Below are 25,817 nucleotides of genomic sequence, written 5' to 3'. Positions count from 1 at the left end.
CCCCATTCCTTTACCACCTCCCATCTGTCTCTCTCTCTCTCTCTCTCTCTCTCTTGCGCGCGCGCTCTCTCGTTCTCTCTGTTTCGTGTGCTCAGTCTCTCTCAGTCTGTGGCTCTGCATGTCTCGGGCAGAGCGGCGCCGAAGAAGCGGAAAGCGCATGCTGCTTGTTGACGGTTTCCGGTTGAGGCGGAACTAAATGTACGTCTGCTCGCACGAGTTCTGCCGCACCTGCTGGATCCCGTGCAGCGAACAGGTCGAGTAGCATCGTCTCGAGGCGAATCTCTGAAAGTAAAAGTAGCGGATCGATAGCGTTTGACAAAAGCGTGAAAGCGCGCAGAGCGACTCCTGGCGTTGTGTGTTTTTTTTTATTCTCGTGTCTTCTTCTTCTTCTTTTTCATCCGGAACAGCACACGTGGAGCGGGTGGTGAGTGAGCTTTTCTTTTACGGAGCACACCTTTTTCTTTCCGCCACTCGTTGGGTTTCGGGGCGGGTTTTGCAGGCAGGACACAACGGTTAGCTTAAAACTTGCACGGTTTGTTTTTTTTTTGTTTACGATACAAAACAACGAAGGAGTAACAATGACAGAGACAGAGAGAAAGAGTGAGTTTGTGGGTGAGAGAGAAAGAGCGACATACACATGTAAAGTGGTAGGAATCAGCCAAAGAGAGACAGAGTAAAGGGAGAAAAAAAACACAGGCGCATATTTAGACACAACACGTAAATATCAAAATTCAAATGCAAGAGAAACATTAGACAACTGTTTTGCTTGGTGGGATTAACAACACGGCAACACGGAAAGGTGGTAGAGCATAATGCGGGTGGATGTAGACATTATTCAGGACGAGTTCTTGTGGTTAGAAGAAACAACCGGAACATGTGTTTGATGAGCGGTAACATTTAAAATGATCACTTGCTATTTAGCGCTTCACGTGAAGTAAGAGAATACACAACGAGACGTCACAAAAAAAGAAAAGAGCGAACACATTCAGGACAGGCTGGATACGTGTAATTGCAAAATCAAATTAAAGAAAAACATGGCGCTCCTTGCGAAAAGTAATGGCCGATGGGTTATTTATAAACCTTGCGCGACCGAGCGTGCTTGCGTTTGATAATTGATAATTTAATTTAAAAAACCCATTAAAAAGCTATTAAACGTATCGCAATGAGCAGAAATGGCGATAGGGAAACCCGTCGGTGGCGTGGGTCGAGCGCTTCAGGCAGGATAAGCAGGAAGTGAAACTATTTAAGTGCGCACTTAACGGGCACACATCAAACAATTCCACGTACTGCGTGAAAATGATGCAATAAATATTATTATGCACGTAAACGACATTGGCACTTGTTTTTACTAGGAATTGAAGCTTGTTTTTTTTCTGTTGGTTTGACGTGACGAAACGTGCGTTTTGATTTCACACATCCTGAACCGGAACGCACGTGGCAAGGACAATTAGCGGTGCGAGATCAAATTTGCTGCCCCGACAGGGCCGCAGTAAAGTGAATTTTATGGATTTTCCCCGTCCAGCTGGCAAGTGTTGGGAAGTTTTGGTGGGGTAATAAAATTCCCCCCCCCCCAAAAGTTGCCGAGGCGGGAAATAATAAAACTCAGGCCAACAACAACCACAGGAAAAAAAAAAGATGCATATTTATTATGCCTTTTCCTTCGCTTGGCGCGACCGCATGACCGCACGGGTGCGATTATTTCCAGCTATTAATAATTGAAAATTTCCACTCCAGCTGGCTCCGCACCGGTGAGGATTCGGTCTAATCCCGGTGTGCACCGGGAAAACTTTTCCCCATGCGTGAGCGCGCGCGTGTGTGTGTGTGGCACACATTTTCGCATGCACCGGAGCGCTCGAGCGGTAATTCAATTCGATGCCACTCAGTGGGCTGTGGTTTTACGATTCGAGCTTAGCTCGAGACGGCCTCCGACACCTCTCATCCCCTGTTATCCTGCAGCCCATGCCCACCTCCTCGCGCCCTCCCTGCGCTCTAAACAACCGAGTTTTGTCAGCCCGAGCCGCAGATAGTGCGCCGTAACGGATTGCATCGCCGGAAAACTCGTCCTGTGAATCATGAGGAATCGTGGGGAAAGCGAGCGAAGCTGATGGGCAACCAGAAGTGGGTGGTGGGTGGAAAAGCTCTGTGCACTGTGTGTGCTTTGTGTAGCTTTTTTTTTGCTCTATCTCGCGCGCTATTTTCAACCAACCATGTGCGTGCGGTTGAGTCGACAAAAACAGGAAATATATAAAAAAAAAACATTCCTCAAGCTGCGCTTTCGGCCATAACCCTTTCAAACTTTCCACTTCTCTTCCCCAGTATCCCACAGAACATCGGTTTTATTGCCGCGTGTGCATTGTGATTTTTTTACGACACTATAAAACCACTGCGCAGTTAAATTACTTCTCGGATAACACAATTTACGAGCGCTGGTGTAAACTTATGTGCGACTGTTCAATAAGCGTGCTATTGCAGACGTTCACGCATCGCTTGACATTTGCACGCGTCATGCGATCGAGGGTCGTTCCGCTCGCTTTTCTCGCGACGAATGGTATTATAGTTGGCCAAAGTTGCGTCATGTAAATTTTACTCCTTTTCTTTTTTTTTTTGGTTTTTTGCTTTTGATTTGTTTCCCACTTCCCGAGCAACGCACTCTTTCATTTGCTGCATATGCTAACGATTCGATTCGTTCGATAGTGATTTGGTGAGCGAACTAAGTTTGCATTCCCGAAAAATCGCGTGTTCTTGAAGGGCCGATATATGTCGCCTGCCGGATCGGCGTGCGTCAACGTGCACACCAATTTTGGGTTTTCAAATAATCGAGCATTTTCACCCCCCCTTCAAAACCGTACCCATCAAAAACACGAAACAAAGAAAGCCAAAACAGCCGGTGCTCCACTTGACGATGGAGGTAATTTATTTTCCCAGAACGCAGAAACCGTAACCCACCGTCTCGTCTCGGGCAAAGCCCGTAAGTGTATAATGGAGTATTAATTTATCGTGGGTTTCGTAACGGCGGAAAGCGTCGCGTACGTGTGGCGCGTGTCGATGCACTCGCACGAATTGCATACCTTGCGGCACATCGGGGGAAAATGGGGCGAATCGCTTCCTAATTGGAATCGCTACGGTTTTGGTGTTTGCAGCGTGTGCCCGGTTGGGAGGTGCGAGCGTTGCAGTGCGGAATTAATTTCCGATATCAAACCTGAATCGAACGCAACCCCGGAGGGCGAGTGCTTTCGCGAAAAGCGGATCGGTGAAATTTTGCGAAATTGCCGCTCGAGCGCGGTTCATCGTTTGGTTCCCCTTTCACGCCGCTTTTGTCTGTTAAACACCTAGGGCAGGAAATTTGACCTCGCTGGTTGATGCAACACAAGCAATGTGGGGCAGTATGTAGCTGATTGGTGGGCAAAAGCCGCTTTTTTGTTAAGCAATCTGATACGATTGAGGAGTTGTTAGTTAGCGATGGGTAACAAACGCAGCGAATTTCCCAAAAAACGATTACACCTGTTAGTAGGGATTTTACACCAATGTTTAAAGGAGTGTTGGTGGTGTTTAAATGGAAGGATGTTTTGAGCTCCTTTTGCACAAAAAGATCGTGTTGAAAGCTGCACACACCGGAAGCATGCTGGTATTTTTAGAACCAGCTCGCGTATGCCTGTCAAACGACGAGATACTGTGGCCCACAAGTAGGTGGATTATCGTGTGCCAATTCACAGCAAAAAATAGGGAAGGTTTGAGCCAGAGGTAAAATAAAAACCCCACCCTTCGCAAGGCAAACTTATACCGCAACCGGAGAGTGGCTGGGAAAGCAAACACCGCCGCAGGGTGAAAATGCGACGCTCCAATCGATCGACAGCCCAACAAAATAACCGACAGTGTTTTTGACTGATCTAATTTAAATCCGGCACATTTCGATTTACTTTCCGACGCACGAGGTGGCAAAAATTCACCATCCATCCACGGTGCGCCGAGAACGCCAGGTACGGTTAGCCGGATGCAGGAGAAAGATGAGCTGGAGGGGAAAGGGGTGGGAGAAAGAGTGGTGGACGTGGGAGGCAATGAATAAATAGATAGCAAATAGAGGAAGCCAAATGCAAAAAATAAACAACCGCCTGTCAGATGCGTCAAATGCGTGTCAGATTTCGTGCGAAATCCTCGATCGTTTCTGACAGTTGACAATTGGATTGCACGTGGTAGCAGATAAAAAGGGGTAGTAAGGACTACTACCCCATCCACGTGGCTTAGCCCTTCGTGGTAACCCCACCGGAACCACTATGCCTGCATCGCCTTACCGCTTTTTTCCCGCATTCTTTTCCACCCGATTTTCCTCGCATCGCGGGAATTTATTAAACGCTCAGCCCGACGTCGGTTCGATTGGGGAGTTTTCTTTGCATTCGATTTCGACCCCACCATGGGCGGGAGAGACGTGCGAAAATGAAGACAAGTTTTTTGCGGGAGGCTTGCGAGAGGTTTTGCTGATTTTTCCTCCATCACGTGCGCGACGCTCGGAATCTGCGAGGCAGCCATTCAGGGGACGCATTTCTCGCATTTTGTGCCCGCGTTTCGAACGCTCGACATCCTACAGCATACCACTATGCGTATTAGCATAATATTAAATTCCCACCCAAGTGAGGATTTTCCCAGCCCTCCCTCAGCCACCCCGGAACCACGGAAGGTCACATGTGTCACGCGGTTCGGACGCTAACGGGTAAAAGGGAAAACCCTTTTTTGTCTTTTTGTTTTCTTCAGCAACCAAACCGGAAGCGTGCGGAGAATTGTCAAGCTGCTGCCCAGCCGAATGGGCGCGACTCATAAGCAACCGTTTAGCGACCAGCAAAGCAACCGGAAGTGGAATGCAATTCGCGCACTCACCCGCGTGGGGAATGCGAAAATTCAAACCAGGTTGCTTCCGGACTGCCACCGGCCCGGGCCCTATTGCTCCGATCGTCGGTACGGTTGGTACGGTTCGTGTGCTCATTGATCCCGCTCAACGCCCGGCTTTTTCCCGTGGGGTGGCCGGGCCAGGGAAAATACCACCGGAAGTCTTGCGTTGGCGCGCATTCAGACGCGCTCGAAAGGCACGATCGTGTGTGGATTGCGGGGAGAAGGAAGTGGGGGGGGGGATGGGTCACCCTCCGACCGGCTTCTCCTTCCTTCCTTCCCAACAACCACAATCCACGGAGTGCCGCAGTGCATTTGCATGTGCGGCCATTTTTTTTTTGTTTCACTGGGTGGCTTCCTCTCGTGGTGGCTTTTTTTTGCATTATGTGTTTCTTTTTTGCCTTCTTCTACTTGTTTTTAACCCCCACCCGGGTAGAAGCAGCTCGGAGAATTTGCTCTCTCTCTCTCCCTCCCTCTCCCTCCCACCCCCTCATCCCATTCCACCCCGCTATGCAATCTGTCAACCACCGACAGTAGATTATTCATTAGGACATAAATAAATAGTGGCTTCGAGAGGCGGCAGCGCATCCACCACCTAATCGGGGATGCAGAAAGAGACACTCTTTCAAGGTTTCGCACATGCTTTGGCACACGTACAAATTCAAACACACACACACACACACACGCACACACACACATACGCAGTGTGCGGTGGTGTGGCAGAGTCTCGTAGCGTGGTTGCTTGGCTGCGGATGCCAGCCGGCTTTGCGTTCCATCCCTGCTTCATCCCCTCTTTGACAGCCTCCCCCCCCCCCCTAACCACCCCACTCCCCCTCCCTTTGACAGGAAGAGACTTTTCACAGCGCAACATTCTGCAGCAAACCAACGCTCGTTCGGCCTTATTACTCGGTTGTGCCAAAGCGAGGAAACGACGAGTGCAAGTGCATTCAGAATTTGCACACGCAAATGAGCCCCAGTCTCCCTCCCCTCCCTCCCCCCCTCCCGCCTTAGGTTGGTGGGATGGGCGTGGGTTGTCGGTCGCGGAAAAAATAATCTCACCCATTAAATCTCTCACGGCTCATTCTGGGCCGGGTGGTGCTGGTGCTGGAGCTTCTCTCCTTCCACCTGCCGATGAGAACACATCACGAGATCATGATACGGGCTCGGTTCGCAAGCAGAAGGATAATACACTCGAGCCCTTGAAGGAGGCGCGCGGTTTGAGAGGGGAACATTAATTCCACAACAAACTGATACCTTTGCGGCATTTACGTCGATGGCGGTTTCAGCACCCATCTTGGGTTGGCACTTTTTTTTATCCACTACTGTTCTCTCTCTCTCTCTTTCTCTCTTTCTCTCGTTTTCCCCCTGCACCACCCCGTTTTCGAGTTTCTTCGCTCCTCATCCACGGGCTCGAGTGTGGCCCTTTTAGCTTCCGCCGAGGCGCAATGACAGAGGCCTGGAGTGGTCCTTGAGGGTGCAAGGAGGAAGGGTGGTATGCAACCGGCGGACGGATGCATATTTTTAGATAAGAGCCACTCACACACACACACACAGAGGCAGCCACCTGCACCGGCAGCTGCAATGGACGGTTTGGTTGTTTTCCCAACTGCTGAAGGGCCCAGAAATGGGTGCTTTGGAAGAAAGCGAGAAGGGGGTGGGGCTTTAGCGGAAGGGGTTGTGGGGGGGGAAGAAAAGGAAGGGGGAAGCCGGAGTGTCGCGCACATTATTTACGCCTCGCATTAGGCTCGCAATTGGACCGGGAGTGCAGCAGGAAGCAAATCAACAAAGCACCCGAGCTCAAGGCGATAGAGTGAGGGGACTGGAAAAGGGGAGATGGGCTGAGGTAGGGATGGGCCGGGGTAGGGAGGTCACTGAGAAGCTCCATTTTCTCGGGCAACCCGGAATCGAGCCAAGGATGCTGGGGCAGATTTAAATCCTTTTCCTTTCTTCGTCAACCTTTTTAAATCCCAGCCCAGGTTTATTTATTTACTCGCGCAAATTCGCGACGCATTGGTTTTATTTTTGCTTTTGCAACACAATGGAATCGTTTTGTTTGCCGCCGTTACTGTGGTTTTGTGGTAGGTTAGTGCAGCAGCTCAAACAGGATGTTCGAGAGCGATGGGTGAGTTTGGCTCGCGACCGATCAGACGCGAGCTTTTAGAATGATGCAATTTTTCGCGCGATATCATGTATCAATAACATGTACCAGCGCACGTCACATAATCAAGGTTAACAATGCGCAGTTGACACAAGCGTCGACGTATCAACCGTTCGGTTTTCGACGCGAGACGGCACGCTGTTCTGCCCCATCCAACCGTGGCGGATGCTGGAAAGGGAAAAAAGTTAATTTATGACATTCGTGACGAAAAGCGACACCCAAACCAAAAGACAAGCTGCCATCGCGCGCGACTTCGATGGTTATCGGTTTTTTGGTTGCATGACAGTTGCTCAGTGACTTCCGCAGTATCCGCACCGAAGCGCGCTGGTTACGGTGCCCTTTCCGAGCTTCTTTGCGTTGCGATTTTTGTGCCGCTAAGCAGGAACATTGTGCGAACAAAATGGAGGCAAAACAAAACGTGTCTAACGGAACAAGTGCAACGAGTGGTGATTTGAAGACGCTTAATGAAGATGACAGCAACACCTCACAGCTAACCCGCCCGGCAGCGGTGGTAGCGAATTATCAAACGGAAACATCACCAGAAGCCACCGCATGTTGAAGCACGTGCACGAAAGTTTAAATGTTGGAGCACGCTTGAGCAAGCCCGTTTACAGTGTACGAGCGGGAGCTTCACCGGCGTAAACATTGTTTTCTAAGTTTTGAATACAGCACACATCACGGCTAAGTAGCTTGCCACTCGAGGGCAGGTGCTTACGGCAAGCTGTTTGCAGATTGTTTTCCCTTTCTCCCTTTGTTCCCTCTTTTTTCTCTCTCTCTTTCTCTTTTGTCCCCACAAGCCAGGTCCATCATCAATCAACTCATCCATAGACGGCGGGAAAGTTTCCAACCGGTTTCCAGTTTCCCAACAGCATCAGTGGTAAATTCATAGCAACATGATAGCAAGACGCCCTCGGCAATGATGGAGGTGGATACGCAAAGAAGAAGAAGAAAAACAAACCATGAAAGAAAGCAAAACAAATCCTGTTGTTTATCGCTACTTTGCTTTGTTTTTTTGTTTGCGTGTTGCGAGTGTTTGTTTTTACGTCGTTGTCTCCTTTCGTGATGAGCCGAAGTCCTCCACCTGCGACCTAGGGGTATTGGAAAATCATACGCCAGCTCGTTAACGAACCACCCATCATTAGCCGCGATTGCGAATCGTTTGCCTTTTAAATAATGCCCCCTTTGCACGGGCAAGCTTCAACGAGGATCCCTTTTTTTTCATGCTACTCCAGCAGGAAATCAAGCTGTCCCTTCTGTTTGCAATCGGCATAGGACTCCGCGAGTGGCCCCATTCCGTAATCTGTTTTCTTTTCGTGCCCAACCCCCTTACGTGAAATGGCTAATCAATCGTCGTGCGCCATCCTTGAGCGGGTTGGGGCTTCTGATGGCGGGTTTAATCAACCGTGCCACGATGCCTCTAAGTACACCAATGGTAATGTCCTTTTTTGAGTAAAGCACACACCAATGATTGTTTTGGGTGTCCTTAGCTCACCGTACTCCCCCGGAAGGGATTGTTCTCGGGTCGTACGAATCAAAGTCAGGTAGAGCAGCAACCGGAAGGCATTTAATCAAAACTAGACACCCCACCTAGGCACCTTTCAGCGGGATATATTCTAATCGAGTCAAAACTAACTGCGAAATTTCATCCCCGAAAAGCTTCGCTGTAGCGTGTCGTTCATCATTGCCATTCGCCGTGATTGATCGCGGTTTTGCCGCGCCATTTTCCTTTCTCTCTCTCTCTCTCTCTCTCTCTCTCTCTCTCTTTCAGCTCTTGTGCCCGTTTTACCAAAGTTGACTTGGCCCCGGGGTCAGACCCTAACGTTCGCTCGGCATGCTTTCAGTCGCCACCGAAATGGGGGGTGGAAAAACTTTTTCCATTTCGAAAGCATCACCCCGCTCACCTCTTGCACCGTCTGGTTGCCCTGAATCCGGTTCGCTCAACCCTCTCGCTTCCGGCCTGCTTCCTGTTTACACACATACACGCACACACACACGTGAGAACATGCGGTAATTCTTGGCCTGGTTCGAGTGGAGGCGAAATCTTGAAGCCTTCATTCGCTTATTTTTTGGCGCTGGTTGCCCGCCACGGCTCATCCACATTTTTATCTGCTTCCTGTTGGGCCTCCTCCAGCCCTCCCCCTCTCCCCCCCCTCCTTGGCCACCCTTCCGACGGACGGTATCCGCCGGTGGGTATGCTTAATTTGATAGATAGTTTAGCAACAGTGTGGTAAAAGATATTCGCTAATATATTCCGGCTGCCATGGCGAGCTGGAAAGTTTCGCCACTCGGAGTGGTGTGAGCGAGAGTGGGTGAAAGCGAACCACAAATGAGCATGTGTGTGTACGAATGGGAGCGCGTTAGTGGGCTAATTTCCATTCGGAACTGTCAACCTGAACCTAGGGAAGGCGGACACTTTTAACCGGCGCAAACGTCAAGCGACAAAGCCTTGACAAAACCATGACAAGCCGTCTTCGGATGCCTGAAACGACACACAGACGCACACACTCACACGATAAAGGACGGGCGAGCTGTGCGGGAACAGGTGATAGTTTTTAGTTTTTCCGACTACTCGCCACCACTCCGAAAAGATCCACCCGGTTTCCGGTGGCCGGGTTGAGGTGAATAAAGGCCTTTCTCAAAACGAAACGGAAACGAAGAATAGTGAAATAAATTGCACATTTATCGTCACCCAGCCAACTTGTTCGAGTGTAACTTTGAAAAATCGTCTCTTCGTTAGCCTTACCGTCGTTTTCTCGTTGGCCATTGTTTTTTTTATTTTTCAATTTTTTTTTATTTCCGGCACAACTTCTTTATCCTCCATCGGCGTTCGCCCATTCTCGGAGTTTCTACCAACGGAGATCCTGGCGCTTCCTGATTCTCTACCAGCCAGAAAGAAGCAAAGCGGGGCTGCCAGCTAGGAAAATAAAAGCCATTTCCTGCACGTTTATACAAGATTTCATCGCCCGGACCTGAGCACCCGATAGCGGATGCCTTTTAATTGCTTTTCGCTTATTTATTCATTTCCCCTACCTCGTTGGTCCGGCGGAAAACCTTTCTTTTTCTTTCTCTTTCTCTTTCTCTCTCTCTCTCCCTCTGTTTTCCTTCGCTCTGCTAGTCTTTTAGTGCGATGGACAAACGGGGCGCTAAAAAGGGCAGAAACTAATTGCCGTTCAATTGCATCGCTGAAGCGCCCCACCGGACGGTAGGGCAAACACCGCTAACGAAAATACTCGTGCCCTTCCATGGCTCTGTATTATGTGGCCTCGCGTGCTTCTTTCTGTCACTGCTAGTACTAATGCGTCGGTCACACGGTCAACGAGTGCGAGGGCGCGACAGCACCGGAAGTGTTGGGCAAACAAACGAGCGCGTGTTTAGCGACATCTGGCGGGCGACTGGATTCGCAGCATTCTCGCAGAGTATTAGCGGACATCACACCAGCGGGCTTTCTGGGAAGCTATGTGCAAGGTTGGAAACAATGGCTGGAATGCTAGATTTGAGATGCAAACCCTAGCCACGATGGAAATTAACTCAGCAATGCGTCGGGTTGCAACAAAACACGGCGTTACTAGCAGATTGGTTAGCATTAATTAATTTAGCGAGCATAACGCAACCTCACGCAGAAAGTGGATTAATCGTAGGCAAATAGCTCTGGCGATGTTTGCAGGAATTTACTTCAATTATTGGTAATTTAATTTGCTTCTCATGGTTCTTGGCCGTTAGCTTATTACGCCATCACTTCTTCGTAACTCGCCTCAAAAACATGAATCTCAATTGGTCACTTAATTTAGTCCGTGTTTGTTTGATCCTTAATCAGTTGCATTTGCTGTTGCACGACATGCTGCAGTTATCGCAGCTTGAATAAATTTCAAAACGCACTGTTTTCTTAATCGCACCAACTATATCTTCCATGGAACGGATCCATCTCAGGATGGGAAGAAAAATACTTTACTTAGGTGTAAACGCACCATATTTTTCTAGTGAATCTTGCATTGAATTATTTATTGCGATTATTTAGAGCTTGCAGAACGATGAACGTTTATTTTTTTTTCAGAACGACAAACAGTAAAATTGTTTAAGAGTGTATTATATCTTGCTTCCCATTTTCTGAGCTTTCAGAATAATTTTATCTCTAGATAAAGTTCATAGCAACATTCAACATTATTAGATATTGTTATAGGTTTGATTGATACTGTAATTGGGACACATGTTTAAGGAATGAACATTGTTTAAATTGTGAAACTGTTAAAGTACATGAGTAATAAATATGGATATGAATGTTTAGAGATGATCTAGATTATTTAGAGGGCAAATTTACTACAATGCTAATGTGGCTACTACTGCAGTTGTGAAATATGTTTTTATACAGCTTGAATATTGAATTTCGAATTCCAAGAATACATCATCAAATGGGATATGGCGAGTATATAAACTGCCAATGATAACTATATGACTACTTCTAAAAGTGCCTCAATTCTAGCAAATTGATGGGACATATTTCGTGGAACGCAGGCTACGGACCAGGTACTTCGAGAGGAAGCCATCGTATTGCAGGAAGCAGCCTCCTCCGCTAAAATAGTCAGCGAACCATAGTTGAGCAAGGCCTCCATTGCAAATCACGTCCGATTCCTGTCAGAAGAACCTGTCACATTTGAAGAACGCAGCTAGCGATCACTGTGGAATCCGGTAGGTTTATAAACGAGTTGGAACCCATTCCAACGGTTGTTGCCGGTATTTGGTGAACTAATTGTACCTTCGTTGAGCTGGGAAAGGTGGTGGAAAGAGAATAAACATCGTTTTGCTCCACGAAACGCATTCGCACCCAGTTGGGTAGCATATCAGGAGTAATGGAACTGACCCTTTTGTGAGGCGTTCGCCGCAGGCGAGATACAACGTCTAACTAGAGCTGGATGGCCGGAATCATTGGACCTAAAATTCGTGTACTGGTAGAGACGCGACTTGTTGGTACGCAAATTTTCGGTTGTAGTACACCGCGAGCCCGATGCTTCATCGCTTAGATGTTCGTACTGTTGGAAGCGAGGATGAAACGCAGCAAGTCCGCAGGCGTACTACCGGATGATACGCTGTTGACGACCAATCCAATCCAGTAAGACATTTTACGGTGAATCACCAAACACACTGGCTGCGTTTAATGCCGAACGGTATCAATAGTATGCCGAATATCCGGTGGCGGTATTTTAATCTTTTTCGAAATGAAATAGCACATCACACTCGTCGAATCGCCTGTAGCGTCCTGCAATATGGCTAGGTCACGATTTATTCGTCGAACAACCTTCTGGTCATGGCAATGGATCTATTCAGTCATTGGTCGGTTATGTTTATACGAGGAACATACTTATACATACAATATGCTATACCATTCATGTAATTCAATGTATCCCTCATCATACCATCTTTTTACTAAACAATCCATAATATGTTCAATAATTTCGGTTACACTAGAGCTATACATTTTTAAATCGAAACTTTCAGTCTCAAGAAACAGCGCAACATACACTCTGTGGGTGTGATTTTGGTTTTGTGTAGATGTATGTTTTATGTTATGGTTAATGTCGGTTAAGAGCAGGGGTTTTATATATTTTGTTATTTCATAGTTTTTATAGTATAATCAGGTCCATTTGCTCTCTCAATTATTTTGTTGTAAATATTCATCTTAGTTTAGTACCATGTTTGTGAATAAAGATTCTAAGAAATGACATTTATATATATATATATATATATATATATATATATATATATATATATATATATATATATATATATATACATATATATATACATATATATATACATATATATATATATATATATATATATATATATATATATATATATATATATATATATATATATATATGTATATATATATATACATATATATATATATATATATATATATATATATATATATATATATATATATATATATATATATATATAAAAATATATATATATATATATATATATATATATATATATATATATATATATATATATATATATATATATGTATATATATATATATATATATATATATACATATAACTTTATATATATATATATATATATATATATATATATATATATATATATATATATATATATATATATATATATATATATATATATATATATATATATATATATATATAAATGTCATTTCTTAGAATATTTTGATCAGAATAATTCGTGATGGTAACGTCTATGTATTGATCAATTTTGATACCACTTTTGATGTACAAAAATTCTATCACTTGGCCATGAAAATTTTTGTCAATCTTCAGCTAGACTTTTCGCATGTGAAAAGAGGTTTCTAAAATTTATCACCCTTTTCAGAAGTGTTGAAAATTTTCAATCTAATTTGCTGTTCTTGAAATTTTAAAATTCGAATCACCATTTTAAAGTGATCAAATGTTTATTGAAATTTTCATTTATTGAATTTATCACAATATTATATCAATTTGATCGCTGGATTTTTATTTAATGATGTAGTAAATAATTGTAATAATAATGTTTTATATTTCAATAAATTTTATTTTTTTTCATTTTATTATCATTTTTAGGTTTAATGATAGAGCTTTCCAAAATTTGTCAGACTTATTGAAATGTTTGTAAATTGTAAACATTTGAATATATTTATAAAAAATTATATCTGAGTTTGAATCATCCATGTAAAGTAAAAAAGTGTTTATTGAATGTTTTTATTAAAAATTATCACGAGGTTATATCAATTCGACCGTTTTATTGTATAATTTTAATCTAATAGCATAGTTAATGTATGGTTTAATACTGTTTTATAGCAAAAGCATTATTATTATCAATAATTACATCATTTATTATCATTTTGACATCATCGTTGGTTTTTTTATATCATAGAGAATTTTATTATCATGTTGTTAATGTATGTATTGTTCAGTGTTTTGACTTCATAAGCCTACATTTTGTCACAGATTCTATGCTTACTAGCTCCATTCACTTCATTGGTTTATGAATTGGTTATTTTGTATATGTGTTTTCAAATTATTTCATTAGCTAACGTACTTAACAGCTCAGGCATTTGTGTCTAAAAATATCGTAAGATTTCAAATCATTTGTTTCGTAAGATCCGTATGAACTTGTTCAGTTTGGATTAGTATTTGCATGTTGGCTGAAGCATAAAATATAATTTGAAGTATATATTGTATCATGTATTTTAACTGTTTTATCTGTTATATGTATATATCATGTGCTATGTTTCTGTATTATGTTGCAATGGTTGCATATGGATCACATAGTCGAACAGGCTTTAGCGGCAGGTTATATCAGGTTTTATCACATTAAATAGCTCAGGACCGGTATTAATGTATATATAAGTGAAATTGATTTGGCTTATTGTATTAATTTATATTTCACCTACAGACGGGATAGAACTGGACGACCCATTCCGTCTGCATTTATGAGATTGTAATATGCATGAGATTGCAAAATCTCGAATCACAATAGACCATCAACAACGTTTTTGGTCTTTTGAAAGGGGTTAAAATAATTTAAAATTTCTCACCATCTAAAGCATGCCAGAATGCACATAGATGCTTTCATTTGCTTATTGGTACTTAGCAGACTTTTATGTTGTTGCTTGCATTCGCTGACCCACTTTTGCACAGCAAGAATATCACCTATCGGAGGGCACATCGTATTTGTCGCGTGATGCGATGTATGTACACAATTGTTACTACATTTGGTAGCTATTTTGTATCACAACGATTTCAGATGAAGAAGACACCAATTAAACCAGATAAATAGCCACGGTTATACCCACCAAACTACTGCATGCTACTATCTACTAACTACGCCTACCCAAAATTCTTTAAAACTGCAAAATAGTTAAGTATGCACACTAGTGCACAAATGGGCACAACACCAAAACACAACAAAGGTGTTCTTCATGAGACTCTTCTTCTTCTTCTTCTTCTTTTTCTTCTTCTATATCAATACACGAAATAGCAGGCGTGTTTGGTTCGCCTTTTGAAGTTGGAACCTAGAACGAGGAAAGAGAATGAGAGGTAGAGCATGGGTAGAGGCCGCCATGGTTAGGGATACGGCTTCTAAGAGTGGGTTGCAATTGTAGCATTGCGTACGTCATTCGCTTTAGTTAATTAATTGTAGCCATGATTTCGGCGCTTAGACGCACATCAAACGGTGATAATTAGCTCAGCTCGCGTTCCCGACCGCGGGCCATCGTCCGTCGCTGATTAATGCGAGCGAAACGCGCGATACAACAGGAATTTGCCGACACATGAGAATAATTGTGAGGCTTAGCCCCGTTCGAGGGTTTCGAGTGTTCAAACGCGCAACCAAACGCACGTGAGGCCGACAAATTAAACCCCCATGCGACGGTCGGCTCGAATGTACGGCCATTAGTAGGCCCTGGACGCTCTAGCAAATGTCACATAAACGTCATGTCTGTCGACACTCGACAAAACGTGGAACGCGAATGTCGACGTACACGCTGAGATGGGCACGTGGCAGAACGGGTTTGGGGGGCTCTTTCGAGTGCCCACCTGTTGGTGTGGGTGGTTTAAAACAAAATAGAGATAGATCCCATCCACCCTCCCTTTCTCTCCCACTCCCCCCCCCCCTCCCTTGCGTATCATCCACCCCATTGGTCACTTCCCTTGCAGCGCTATTCCACCGATGTTGCGGTCCCCAAAAGCACGTCAGCACGCGTTGGACGAGCTCGCCCGAGCGGTACCGTTGGTGCAGGCCTTTTGGGAAAGGCCTTTCTCGGATTCTGGAAGCTCACAGCACCAGTTCATGTTTTCTCATCCTGCTAACGAGTTGTGACCACGACGCCTCCGCCCGGAGGCCTGGCGACGTACACTTGAAGTTTGATGGAATTCGGAGTAGCACACGCACACCCGGGGTCGCTTTGTTTATGTGCCCCTCCCACACCCACCCACTCGCCCTCTCGCGGGGGTATGCGAGTGTGTGTGTGTGTGTGTGTGGGTGTGTGTGTTTCCCGCACGAACCGAACGAACCGCCCGTAAATCGACACAGTGTGAATGGATGAAAGGTCATTGTGATAACAAATGAGTGCAATCATCAATCATAGCGCTTCAGGCCGTTTTTTTCCCATTTGCAACCCAACAGAGGTTGCGAGGAAGGTGGGGAGCTGGTGGAAGGTGGGGGAGGGGTGGGGGAAGGGAAGGGTGGTGGCTCTTGCGTACCTCCAGGGTTCGCGTTTTCGGTTTCCAGGACGAACGGCCGTCCCTATCGTGGCCGGATGGTCTCCCAGTTCAGCCGTCCTTTTGGCTATCCTTTTGTGTGTATGGCTTTATGTGTGGGTAGGTGTGGGTGTGTGTGGATGGTTGCTTTTTTCTCCCTCAACCTCCCCTCCCCCTTCTCACCCCCGCTAGATCCTTCTCACTCCGGCAACCCGTCCTCGCAGCACCTTCTTCTAGCGGTTATTGTTGATTGGTCTGACGGGTTTTTTGTTGCGTTTTTTTTTTAACCAAACCTCGACCCCGACTCCACGACGAAGAATGAAAAGGATATGAGGTCGGAGGGAGAGCAAGGAAGCAAAGCACTAAATAAAACGCACGTACGAATACGCTCGCCGTCAGACGAAAGATGGCGTATGCTTGGGAAGCTCCCCTTTTCTCTTCCCTCCATGGTACATAGTCTGAGCCATAGTCAGGGTTCGTGGGGAGCAGAGGGTTGGAAACGGCTTATGATGGTTAACTGGACCCAAAGGATAGGGCGAGGATGCGGGGCGAGGGCTGGCAAGATGGAACTTTTTATAATGATCCACTTCGGGAGCTATTGTTGAGTCGATTGTCCTGCAGCCTCCCCAGCTGGGTGGGTGTTGATGCGTTTTTCTTTCCGTGGTTTCAGTACGTGGAAAGGAAGGTTGCGGTGGTTGGGTGAGGACGACAAACAGTCTGGGAGCGATACGGCAGGGATCACCGTCGAACATTAAAGGCCACAATCGGGAGGATGGGAATGGTCCTAGAATGGCACGTCTAAGTAAGGGAAAGTGAGACAGCAAGCAAACGTGAAAGAGTAGGACACAACGAGACAGCAAAAGAGAGAGAGAAAAAAAGAGAACGGCGAAAAACAGGAATGGAAAGATAAGGATAAAGAGTAGAAAAATAAAACAAACGACAGCAAAAATGGTAATAGAAGAAAAAATGCAAAACAGCTTTCACATCCAATCGGGAGGGCATCATAACTGTTTCTATTTGGTAGGTTTTAACCCCATTTCACCCTCCCCCCCCTCTCCCACTCCTTTCCACACCCCATATGACAGATGTCACATCTAACGTCACCCACCGAAAAAGGAAGCGCACGGAAAGGATGCAGATTGAAACGGGAAATTGATGATCGGCCTCCGAGATTGATCGGTGCGCGTAATTGTTCCGGGATGGAGCATGAAATTGGTGCCAATGGAGGTATAGAGAGAGAAGCGAATGGTAGAAGGTGATTGGCCGACATTATCGGTTCACACCCGGAATCGAACCGATTACACGCACCGTCGGCCGAATCTTGACGATGTAAAGCCCCGCGTGGGCTCGCGAGTGGCTTTCCGGGGATTTTCCTCCCAATGGAAGGGAAAGGATGCTGTGAGCAGGGTTGATGGTTGAGGGAGGTGGAATTTATATTTTCACTTTCTCCCTAAATCCCTTTCCCCACAGCCGGGATTTGGAAGGTGTTGAAGGAGGTGTTCACTCAAAAACACTCGCTAGGAACGCACATGTAGAAGCAGACTGTAGAAGCTATACGTATAGATAGAAAAATGTACTAAATATGGGAACGTTTGCGAACGGGTGGCAGGGAAAAGGACACACACACACATACACAATCACAGGCGGGCACAAGCTCCCCAAAATCACATACACACATGAGCACGCACATACACACAGTGATAGGTGAGGTGCGAATTGACTGCCGGATGCTGCTCCAGGTGCGCTAGGCTCAAATGGTGAAGGATGGCCGTCATTATTTACCTGCGATGCTTTCGAGCGCATTGTCGGCTGATACTTGCGTCTTATCTTTCTCGGACAGCAGACACACAGGATCCGCACGAACGCCCTGTAAGAAACAAAAAAAAGGGAACGGTAACGGGGAAAAAAAAAGGATTTACAGAAGAGAGAAGGGAGAGAGAAAGAGAAACCAATATCAGTAGGGTAGAGAATGTTCTGTACATATATATGTAGTTATTTATTTATCCATCGACGTGTCGATGGAGTGATGGAGTACGAAGGTCCAATTGAGCGCCGGTTCATCTACTCCTCTTTTAGAGCCGCCTGTTTGAGGCGTTTATCGAGCCAGGATTTTTTTTTGTTCCTTCCAACCATCCTCCATATATGTACGTGTATATAGCCTGCAAAATATGTACGCCTCCATGCGGACCGTCACCTTCTGCCCTATCCCTAGCAAAAGCCCACCGGAAGGGGCTGGAGAAGTTTGCATCGGTCGCCATTATTGCCGGCGGCACTAGTTTTTATTACATCCGGCTGGCTCGGTGGCCGTCGACTGTGGGCACTTATCGCGCTTTATCTCGCGCACTCGTAAACAATTTTACGGGTGCTGCCCTACCGTCGCCCTTCACGGGAAAAGGGAGCGCACAATAAAAAAAAAAGGGAAACGCGAAACAGCGCCATCAAAACGGTTAATTACGCGCGATCGTTGCGACGTATTTTTGTTTTTGTTCATTCTGAACGAAATACAAACAAGCAAAATATGGCCTCTATTCCGGTTTTTGGAGGTTTAGGGCTTGTTTACAATGTTGCGGCCCTTTTTCGAGCGCAACCGCGCACGATTGTGGTGCTTTTTATTGTTACAAGAAACCATAAACGCATGCAGAACATTGTCTAGCGCAATTTGGCGCTTGATCCAAATAACTACTTGACGTTTGCTTGACAGCTGGAAGGGTACAATTAAACCACGCGTTGCTGGTGTATTTATAGTTTTCCCACAACTGCATTCGCATGCCAGGAGGGGTCAGACTGCACGTCTACGAGCTGAACTCAACGCAGCGTAAATAATGTATCGGCTGCCATTCGCTAACCGATCGATGAAAGACGCACTACTGTACGACCATCAAAATGATGCGCTTATGGATCTCTCATCGCTCAAGATGCCAAAACGGGGGTTGTTCTTGCCCCTTTGTGCACCGATGAAGACCTCAGCAACACACAGAAGAAAACTCGACCCATCTGAGGACAATTAGGGACGCAAAAAAAAGGCATCAAGCTTTCGTTAGCGATGAACTGTCTAATCCCCTCCACGTGGTCCAGACCCTGCTTGACATGTGTAGGACATGAATAAATTACGATTGCGCCATCAAGCGGGCCAAGAAAACCCGGTAAACGGTTCTCGTGGAATCGACTCCCGTGCTACGATTGATTAATTTTTCCATCACCACCGAGGGAGGTCCAACCCCGGACGTAGTCCCATTCCGGGGCATGATTGATGGCACCGTTCTGCGCTGCGTGCGAATGGCGTCTTGTCGAATGCTCTATATTTCATAACCCACCTCCACCAGGGTGGTCCACACTCGTCGCCCTTCGGTGTGGGGTAAAAATATCTTCATCGATGCGAGCATAGTTTGCCACTTCCGCAACGAATTAAACTTGATTTCCTTCTTCCGGCGGGCTCCCAACACCCGGCACGGCACGCTCGGTGGCGGCAGCTGCTCCCGTACTGCTGCGGGTGCTCAACGTTGTATTTTATTGCGGTTCCGAGCGCGTGTGTGCATGAGCGCTTAATGCTTGAAGGATGAGTACGTGACATATCCTTTAATTGCTCCCGGGAACCGCACGCCCGCAAATTGCGATAGTATGGCCGGTCCTGGCCGGCTCTCGCTCAACTCCGCCGCACGGTGGAAAGTTTGCCAACAGGGATTTTATTTTAGCCGGAGCTTTTATGGTATTTTAGCGCTTATTTATTTCCTTCCACAACCGTTCCTTCGTAGCCGCCAGCTGCGGGCCATTGCAGCACTCTCCATTTGCGCTAACCATCATCCTAGCGGTGGGATCTGTCACGTCAGGTCGACATTGGTCGACAAAATCGATGCCTCGATCGATGTCGCCGCCGTCTGTCGCATGTAAAATTCAAACCACTCGCTCGATCGCTTCGCGCTTTTCTCGACAAGCACATCAGCACGCTTGTCTGAGTTGCACCGAGTGGAGGAAAAAGGCTTTCCACGCCAAACCACCACACACGGAGATGATCGATTGTTCGCTTGCACCGATGTTCGGGCTGTTGGTGCACTTATTGGAGTGCACGCACCGTGACCCGTGAGCCGCTCTGAAACGGTGTGCGGTCCTCGGATGACCCGGTTGTTGGTGAGAGTGTTGGGATTTGTTTGCGTTGCCACCATCGGCACTCCTACAGACGAACCCCGCTGTCAGGATATGCGATGCCACGGCGGTGGGATGCTTGTCGCCGGTGAAAATTTAATTCCAACCTAGTACGGGGGAGGAGCGATAACATTCCCTCGTAGTGGCGATCCGCGCCCGAGAATAATTAATTTTTAAACCTGCGTCAAGTAGCACCTTCGTGGTGGCCACTCCCGGGAAAGAGCGCCACTCTGCGTTGGTAAACATTGTCCAATCGACACCCGTGCATCGTTTATGCGCGCTTTGCAGCGCTGTTTTTGTTGTGTGCGAGCATCGAACAAGACAATAACCCCATCGCGCGATGGGATCTCTACTAGGAATAACTATAAGGCAATCAGTGTCGGGTTCCAGCGGCACCGATAAAGTTCCTTTGAAAAGGGCTTGGGTAATTTGAGTCATTAGTGTCTCTTTGAAATGTCAACTCGAGTACATTGTCAAGTGCTTTAGTGCACATGTCAAACCGAGTACACTAGCTGTCATTCAAAGCTCGTTTACTGGGTCGATAAATATGTTTAATACATCTTAATATTTCGAATTTTGTGTGACTTCATTAGCAGACTTACAATGTAAGCAGTTAAGGCCTGCAGATCAAATGCAACTTAGACGAAAGTCATATTCTATTTGCTCATTTTATGCAAAACGGAAAAAATAAACGTCAGTAGGGAAAAGCGGCTCAATACCAACCTGCGAAAGTCTCTGCTCCAGCAGGCATAAATCACCGGATTCATGCTGGAGTTGATCCACCCGAGCCAGGTGACGACGGCCGACACGATCTCCTCATGGGCGATGCAGTGTATGCAGAAGCCAGACAGCAGGTTGACGACGAAGAAAGGCAACCAGCACACGATGAACACCCCCATCACGATGCCAAGAGTCTTAGCCGCCTTCTTCTCCTTGGCGAATTTGGCCAGCTTGCGTGACAGTGAGAAGTTCTTCCCCATGTGTGTCCGGTGGCGTCCACCGAGCCCGTTGTTCTGCAACGCCGAGAGTGGCTCGTCGTCTGGATCCTCGGGCGTGGAGTTGGCCGTATGCTGCTGTGGTTGCGTTTGCTGCTGCAGCGGTTGCTGCTGACTGTTGAGCGATGTCGGTTGCTGGGAAGACAGCAGTTGTTGCGTGGGTGTTTGCTGTTGGTCTTGCAGTTGCTGCTGCTGTTGCTGCTGTTGCTGCTGTTGCTGTTGTTGTTGGTCGGTGGCCACCAGCCGAGGGTGGTTTGGTCGCTCTCGTGTCGTTCCACCTCGGTGTATCCGGAGTGTGAGCTGAAGTTCACCAGACGCCATCAAGACCTGCTTGGTGCCGAGTTTGAGCGATCGCGTCTGTATAGCTGCCGCTCGGTAGATGCGGCAGTACGTGAAAACCATCACCAACAGGGGCAGGTAGAACGAGATGGTCGACGAGAACACCAGATAGCCAAGGTGTTCGGTGAATGTGCACTTGAACGGTGGCATATCGGCTTCACGGACCGCTCGCCACCACACGATGGCCGGGAAGCTGATCGCGCTGGAGCAGATCCAAACCGCCGCAATTAGAGCCGCGGCCTTCCGACGTGTCATCTTCATTGGATACGAGAACGGGTCCGTGATGGCCCAGTACCTGTCTAGCGAGATCACGCACAGGTTCAGGATCGAGGCGGTGCTGAACAGTACGTCGAGTGACCGCCAGATGTCACACCAGTCGGTGCCAAAGAACCAGGTGTTCTGCAAGACCTCGTACAAAGCGGAGAACGGCATCACAACCAACCCAACCAAACAGTCCGCCACCGCCAAACTGGTGACGAAGTAGTTGGTCGCCGTGTGCAGATACCGCTCACGAATGACAGCCAGTATGACGAGTGAGTTGCCAAATACAGTCGCGAACGAGAACAGGAACAGAAACGCCAGCAGACCGGCCCGGTCGTTCGGCAGCGATTCCAGGTAGTTGGAGAAGTTCGGCTCGGTCACGCAGCAGTTCGCTGGTAGCGTCACCGTCCCGGTACCATCCGAGACATTGTAGTACGTCAGGTTCGACAGGCCAATCAGTTGCGACAACTCCCAGACCAGCTCGCTGGCATTACTCATCATGCAAGGCTGCTGTACGTCCGGTGCGGTGGGTGACTCTGCGGGTGAAGAAAAAGGATGTTGAGAACGGCCTCATCACCCACACCTGAGCTACCAAACGGACACGTACCGTGCGAGTCAGTCGTTGGTATCGTGTTTCCTCACTTGCACGGATTCGATCCAGCCGGCCCCTTTTGCGCTCACTGTCGAGGCTGCGGAGATGCTATCGTCCGTTGTGATCTCCCGCGAGCCTTGCACAACAGCGAAGAAAAAACGTGCCAAGTCATGCTGAACATTCACTAACACTGCGCATATGTACCACTGGTGTTCACTCAGTCACTCTCGCGACGCAACGCGGCTTCACTTTGACGTCCAGAGGGACTCTGGAAAGTTCCCAACAGACGTGCATCCTTCGTGGGTATGCAAACTTCGGTTCCGCAAACTAAACATTAAAAAAAGAGGCAAAACAAATGAATACACACGGTTGCACACACACTACTCTCTACGTGCACTATCGCACGTCTTCATCGCACTAACGACACCTCAACCATCGCGTGGATGCATTTCCCATGCGTCTCCACTCGGAATGATTTTCACGTACAATCCTTGCTCAGCGGGATGATCCACCCGTGCAGGTTTGACAGCTGACAACCGAAGCGACAGCAGCAGCAGGGGTTTGGATTGTTTCTCGCAGCAGCTGGCGCTTGGATTCTGAGGAAGCTCAGCTTCTCGCGAACGCCGCCAGGAAGTCGGTAAGCGCAACAGTACTGCTCCAGTCGGGCACCAATCCATCCATCCACGTACCAGGTGAGTGGGACTCGACCTCTGCAAAGCGAGAAAGCAAACGACAAAGTGAAAATGTGACGCGAACAAGAGAAAGAGAGGGATAGCAAACAAAAAAAAAGCTACCCTCGAACGCTGGCCCGTGAGTTGAGCTTTTAAATCGAATTTGTTGCCTGAATGAATTTAATAAATATGATGGTTTTATTTCGGTGAACAAACAACATAAATAAATGCCGAGCTATCGCGCGCGCGGCGGGAAGCAACAATGGACGTTTATTCGACAGCGGATAATCCCTGCATTAAATTGTGCGGTTAAGTGTGCACTCGCAGGGGTTTTAACAACAGCGTCACCGGAAAGTGTGCGTTTTTCACCTCGCCATTCGCTCGGTTGTCTCGCATCCGGAACAGGCAGCTTGACGCACTTTTAACGTATCGAACAAATCTCGATCGATGGGGGTAATTCGATAAATGCGATTGGAAACAAAAAAATAGATTAAAAGTATAAACACAGTAGAGCCATGCTTGTCCGTATTAGTGCCTGGCTGTCACTTTGGGTTTGCTCTAATGCCGTCAGCTGGACTTTGAGTTTTGAAAGGATTTTGGAGTAGGGCAAACCTTGAACTGCAGCGTCGTACCTTCGGGATGTGATTCTGAGATGGAAACAAGTTATGAAACAGCCTTCAGGTTCGAATGTATACGGAGCGTGGTGTTGTGTTTTTTGGGGGAAAATGTTTGCCGTATCTTGTTGTGGTCGTAACAGATGTACTAACATGGACTCTTTTCCCTTCGGAAATTGAAGTCTGTCCCTAACTGAACGAAGTCCAATAGCATAAGACAAATCGAAAGTGACAGCAGATATACTCCTGCTCCAGTTCCAAGTAAGCCATGGCTGGTGATGTATCTTTTAAAGCTATATTTTTTGTATGTACAACAGTACATGTAGGCTATTTAAAGTGATGAGATATATGACAAATTTAGCTTTCCAGTACGTTGTGATTTAATTCAAAATAGTTGTAATCCATTAGAAAGCCACGACTCTGGGTAAATAATTCCATAAGCTAATAAGTTGCTTGGAATAATGTTTCCCGAACACCCAATAATCGAATGCTCACGGAATAAGCAAAGTAAATAGAACTGTTGTCAAATAATGTGTCCAATTACCGCATCACCCGTCAATTTATCACCTGCGATAATTTATGATAAACTAGTTGACGTTTGCAGGACACATGTCCTCAAGGGATGCAATCAATGCGAAGCCAAACAGTGCACATAATTAAATCACGTCCGAAGAGAGAATTTGTTACATTTGCCAGCCGCCTCAAATGCGATTTCAAATATTCACACCCTCCCGGAGGAATTCGAGCCGACCCAACCTAATCATCGGCTAAATGTATGCAATGTGTTGCTTGTCCAAAAATTGGATAAATAAATTACGAGCGAAACAATAGCACGGCTCCTGGGACTCGTTCGATCGGTTGTGGCGCGTCAATCGGTGGTCTTCCTACCCCCCCCCACCCCACCCACCTCCTTCCACACTCTCCACCCTCCCCGAACCCATAACCTTAACCACAGGTTTGTGGGTTTTTTGCGCATTTTAACCGTACCGCAGTTACAAACCCACTGCCTCGATGGGAGCTGGTAGATTAAATTAAAAAATTCTTCTGATCACCGCATGGTTGGACGCTTACCCGCAGCGTTGGGTTTTCCAGCCCCAAACTACCCTCTTCCTCTGACCCGCCGCTTCCCTCTTCTCCCCCCCCGCCAGCGAAGGTGAGGGAGCCCCCGTTAGCGACGAAATCATGTTACAACTTCCCCCTGGAGCAATTTTTATGAAAACTAGTTAAAATAATCCAATAAGTAGCGGCCACCGCTCCAGTACCCTACACCGGTTGACCCAGGCAGGACTCCCGGACCGGGGAAAACCCGCCGGGTCGGCGACAAATCTGCGGTAATCTTTTTATCCGTTCGATCCGCACGCTACCGAGCGCGCCACGGGGTCACGATGAGCGGCGGTCAGCGAGAGGAAGGCAGGCAAGGACTTCCGAATCAGAAAGGGAAAAAGAAGGAGTGGTCCCTCGTCAAGGATTGCGTGTTTCGCCGGCTCACTTGGGTCAACCGATAATGATTCGCCTTCGATCGGGAACCTGTGCCAGTTCAGCTCTCGCTGGATGTGGAGGAGTTGTCGGGAAGGGCGGGAAGAGGGCTACAGGAGTGGGTGACGAGGGATTCGAGATGAGAAGGCTACTTACCATCGCAAGCCCCTGCGAGACGAAGCTGTTGCATGGTTTTTTGTCTTCACCATGAACCGTCGGCAAACATTCATCGAAAATATATTCCCACACCTGATGGGGATGCCCGTAGAGATAGAGAGAGAGAGAGAGCCCGTAGAACGCTTGCAGACGTTGCAGGCAGACTGTTTCCTTATCCCTGTCTCTATCCCTTATCCAGCCTGCTACCCAGCGGGGGCTAATTAATTTATTCTCAATAAATTCCGCGACCTACGATCAATGCGGGTGGTGAGAAAAAAAACCCCATCCTGCTACGGCAACATAATTGCATTGCATA

At 46.9% G+C, this 25,817-nt stretch overlaps 1 protein-coding gene across 1 annotated transcript; it reads right to left on the bottom strand.

The window, feature by feature from the left end:
• Positions 1–181: 181 nt before the first annotated feature.
• On the bottom strand, positions 182–22,493 carry LOC128729261 (dopamine receptor 2). The gene is made up of 3 exons (XM_053822928.1): positions 21,121–22,493; positions 18,040–18,124; positions 182–282 (listed from the first exon to the last, which is right to left on the bottom strand). Exons 1-3 carry the CDS (start codon positions 22,491–22,493, stop codon positions 193–195), a joined length of 1,548 nt encoding a protein of 515 aa, XP_053678903.1. The 3' UTR covers positions 182–192.
• Between the last annotated feature and the right edge of the window lie 3,324 nt (positions 22,494–25,817).

The sequence above is a fragment of the Anopheles nili genome, chromosome X (assembly GCF_943737925.1).
Source record: "Anopheles nili chromosome X, idAnoNiliSN_F5_01, whole genome shotgun sequence".
NCBI classification, from domain to species: Eukaryota; Metazoa; Arthropoda; class Insecta; order Diptera; family Culicidae; genus Anopheles; species Anopheles nili.
This window is presented reverse-complemented; position numbering and strand designations above follow the sequence as displayed.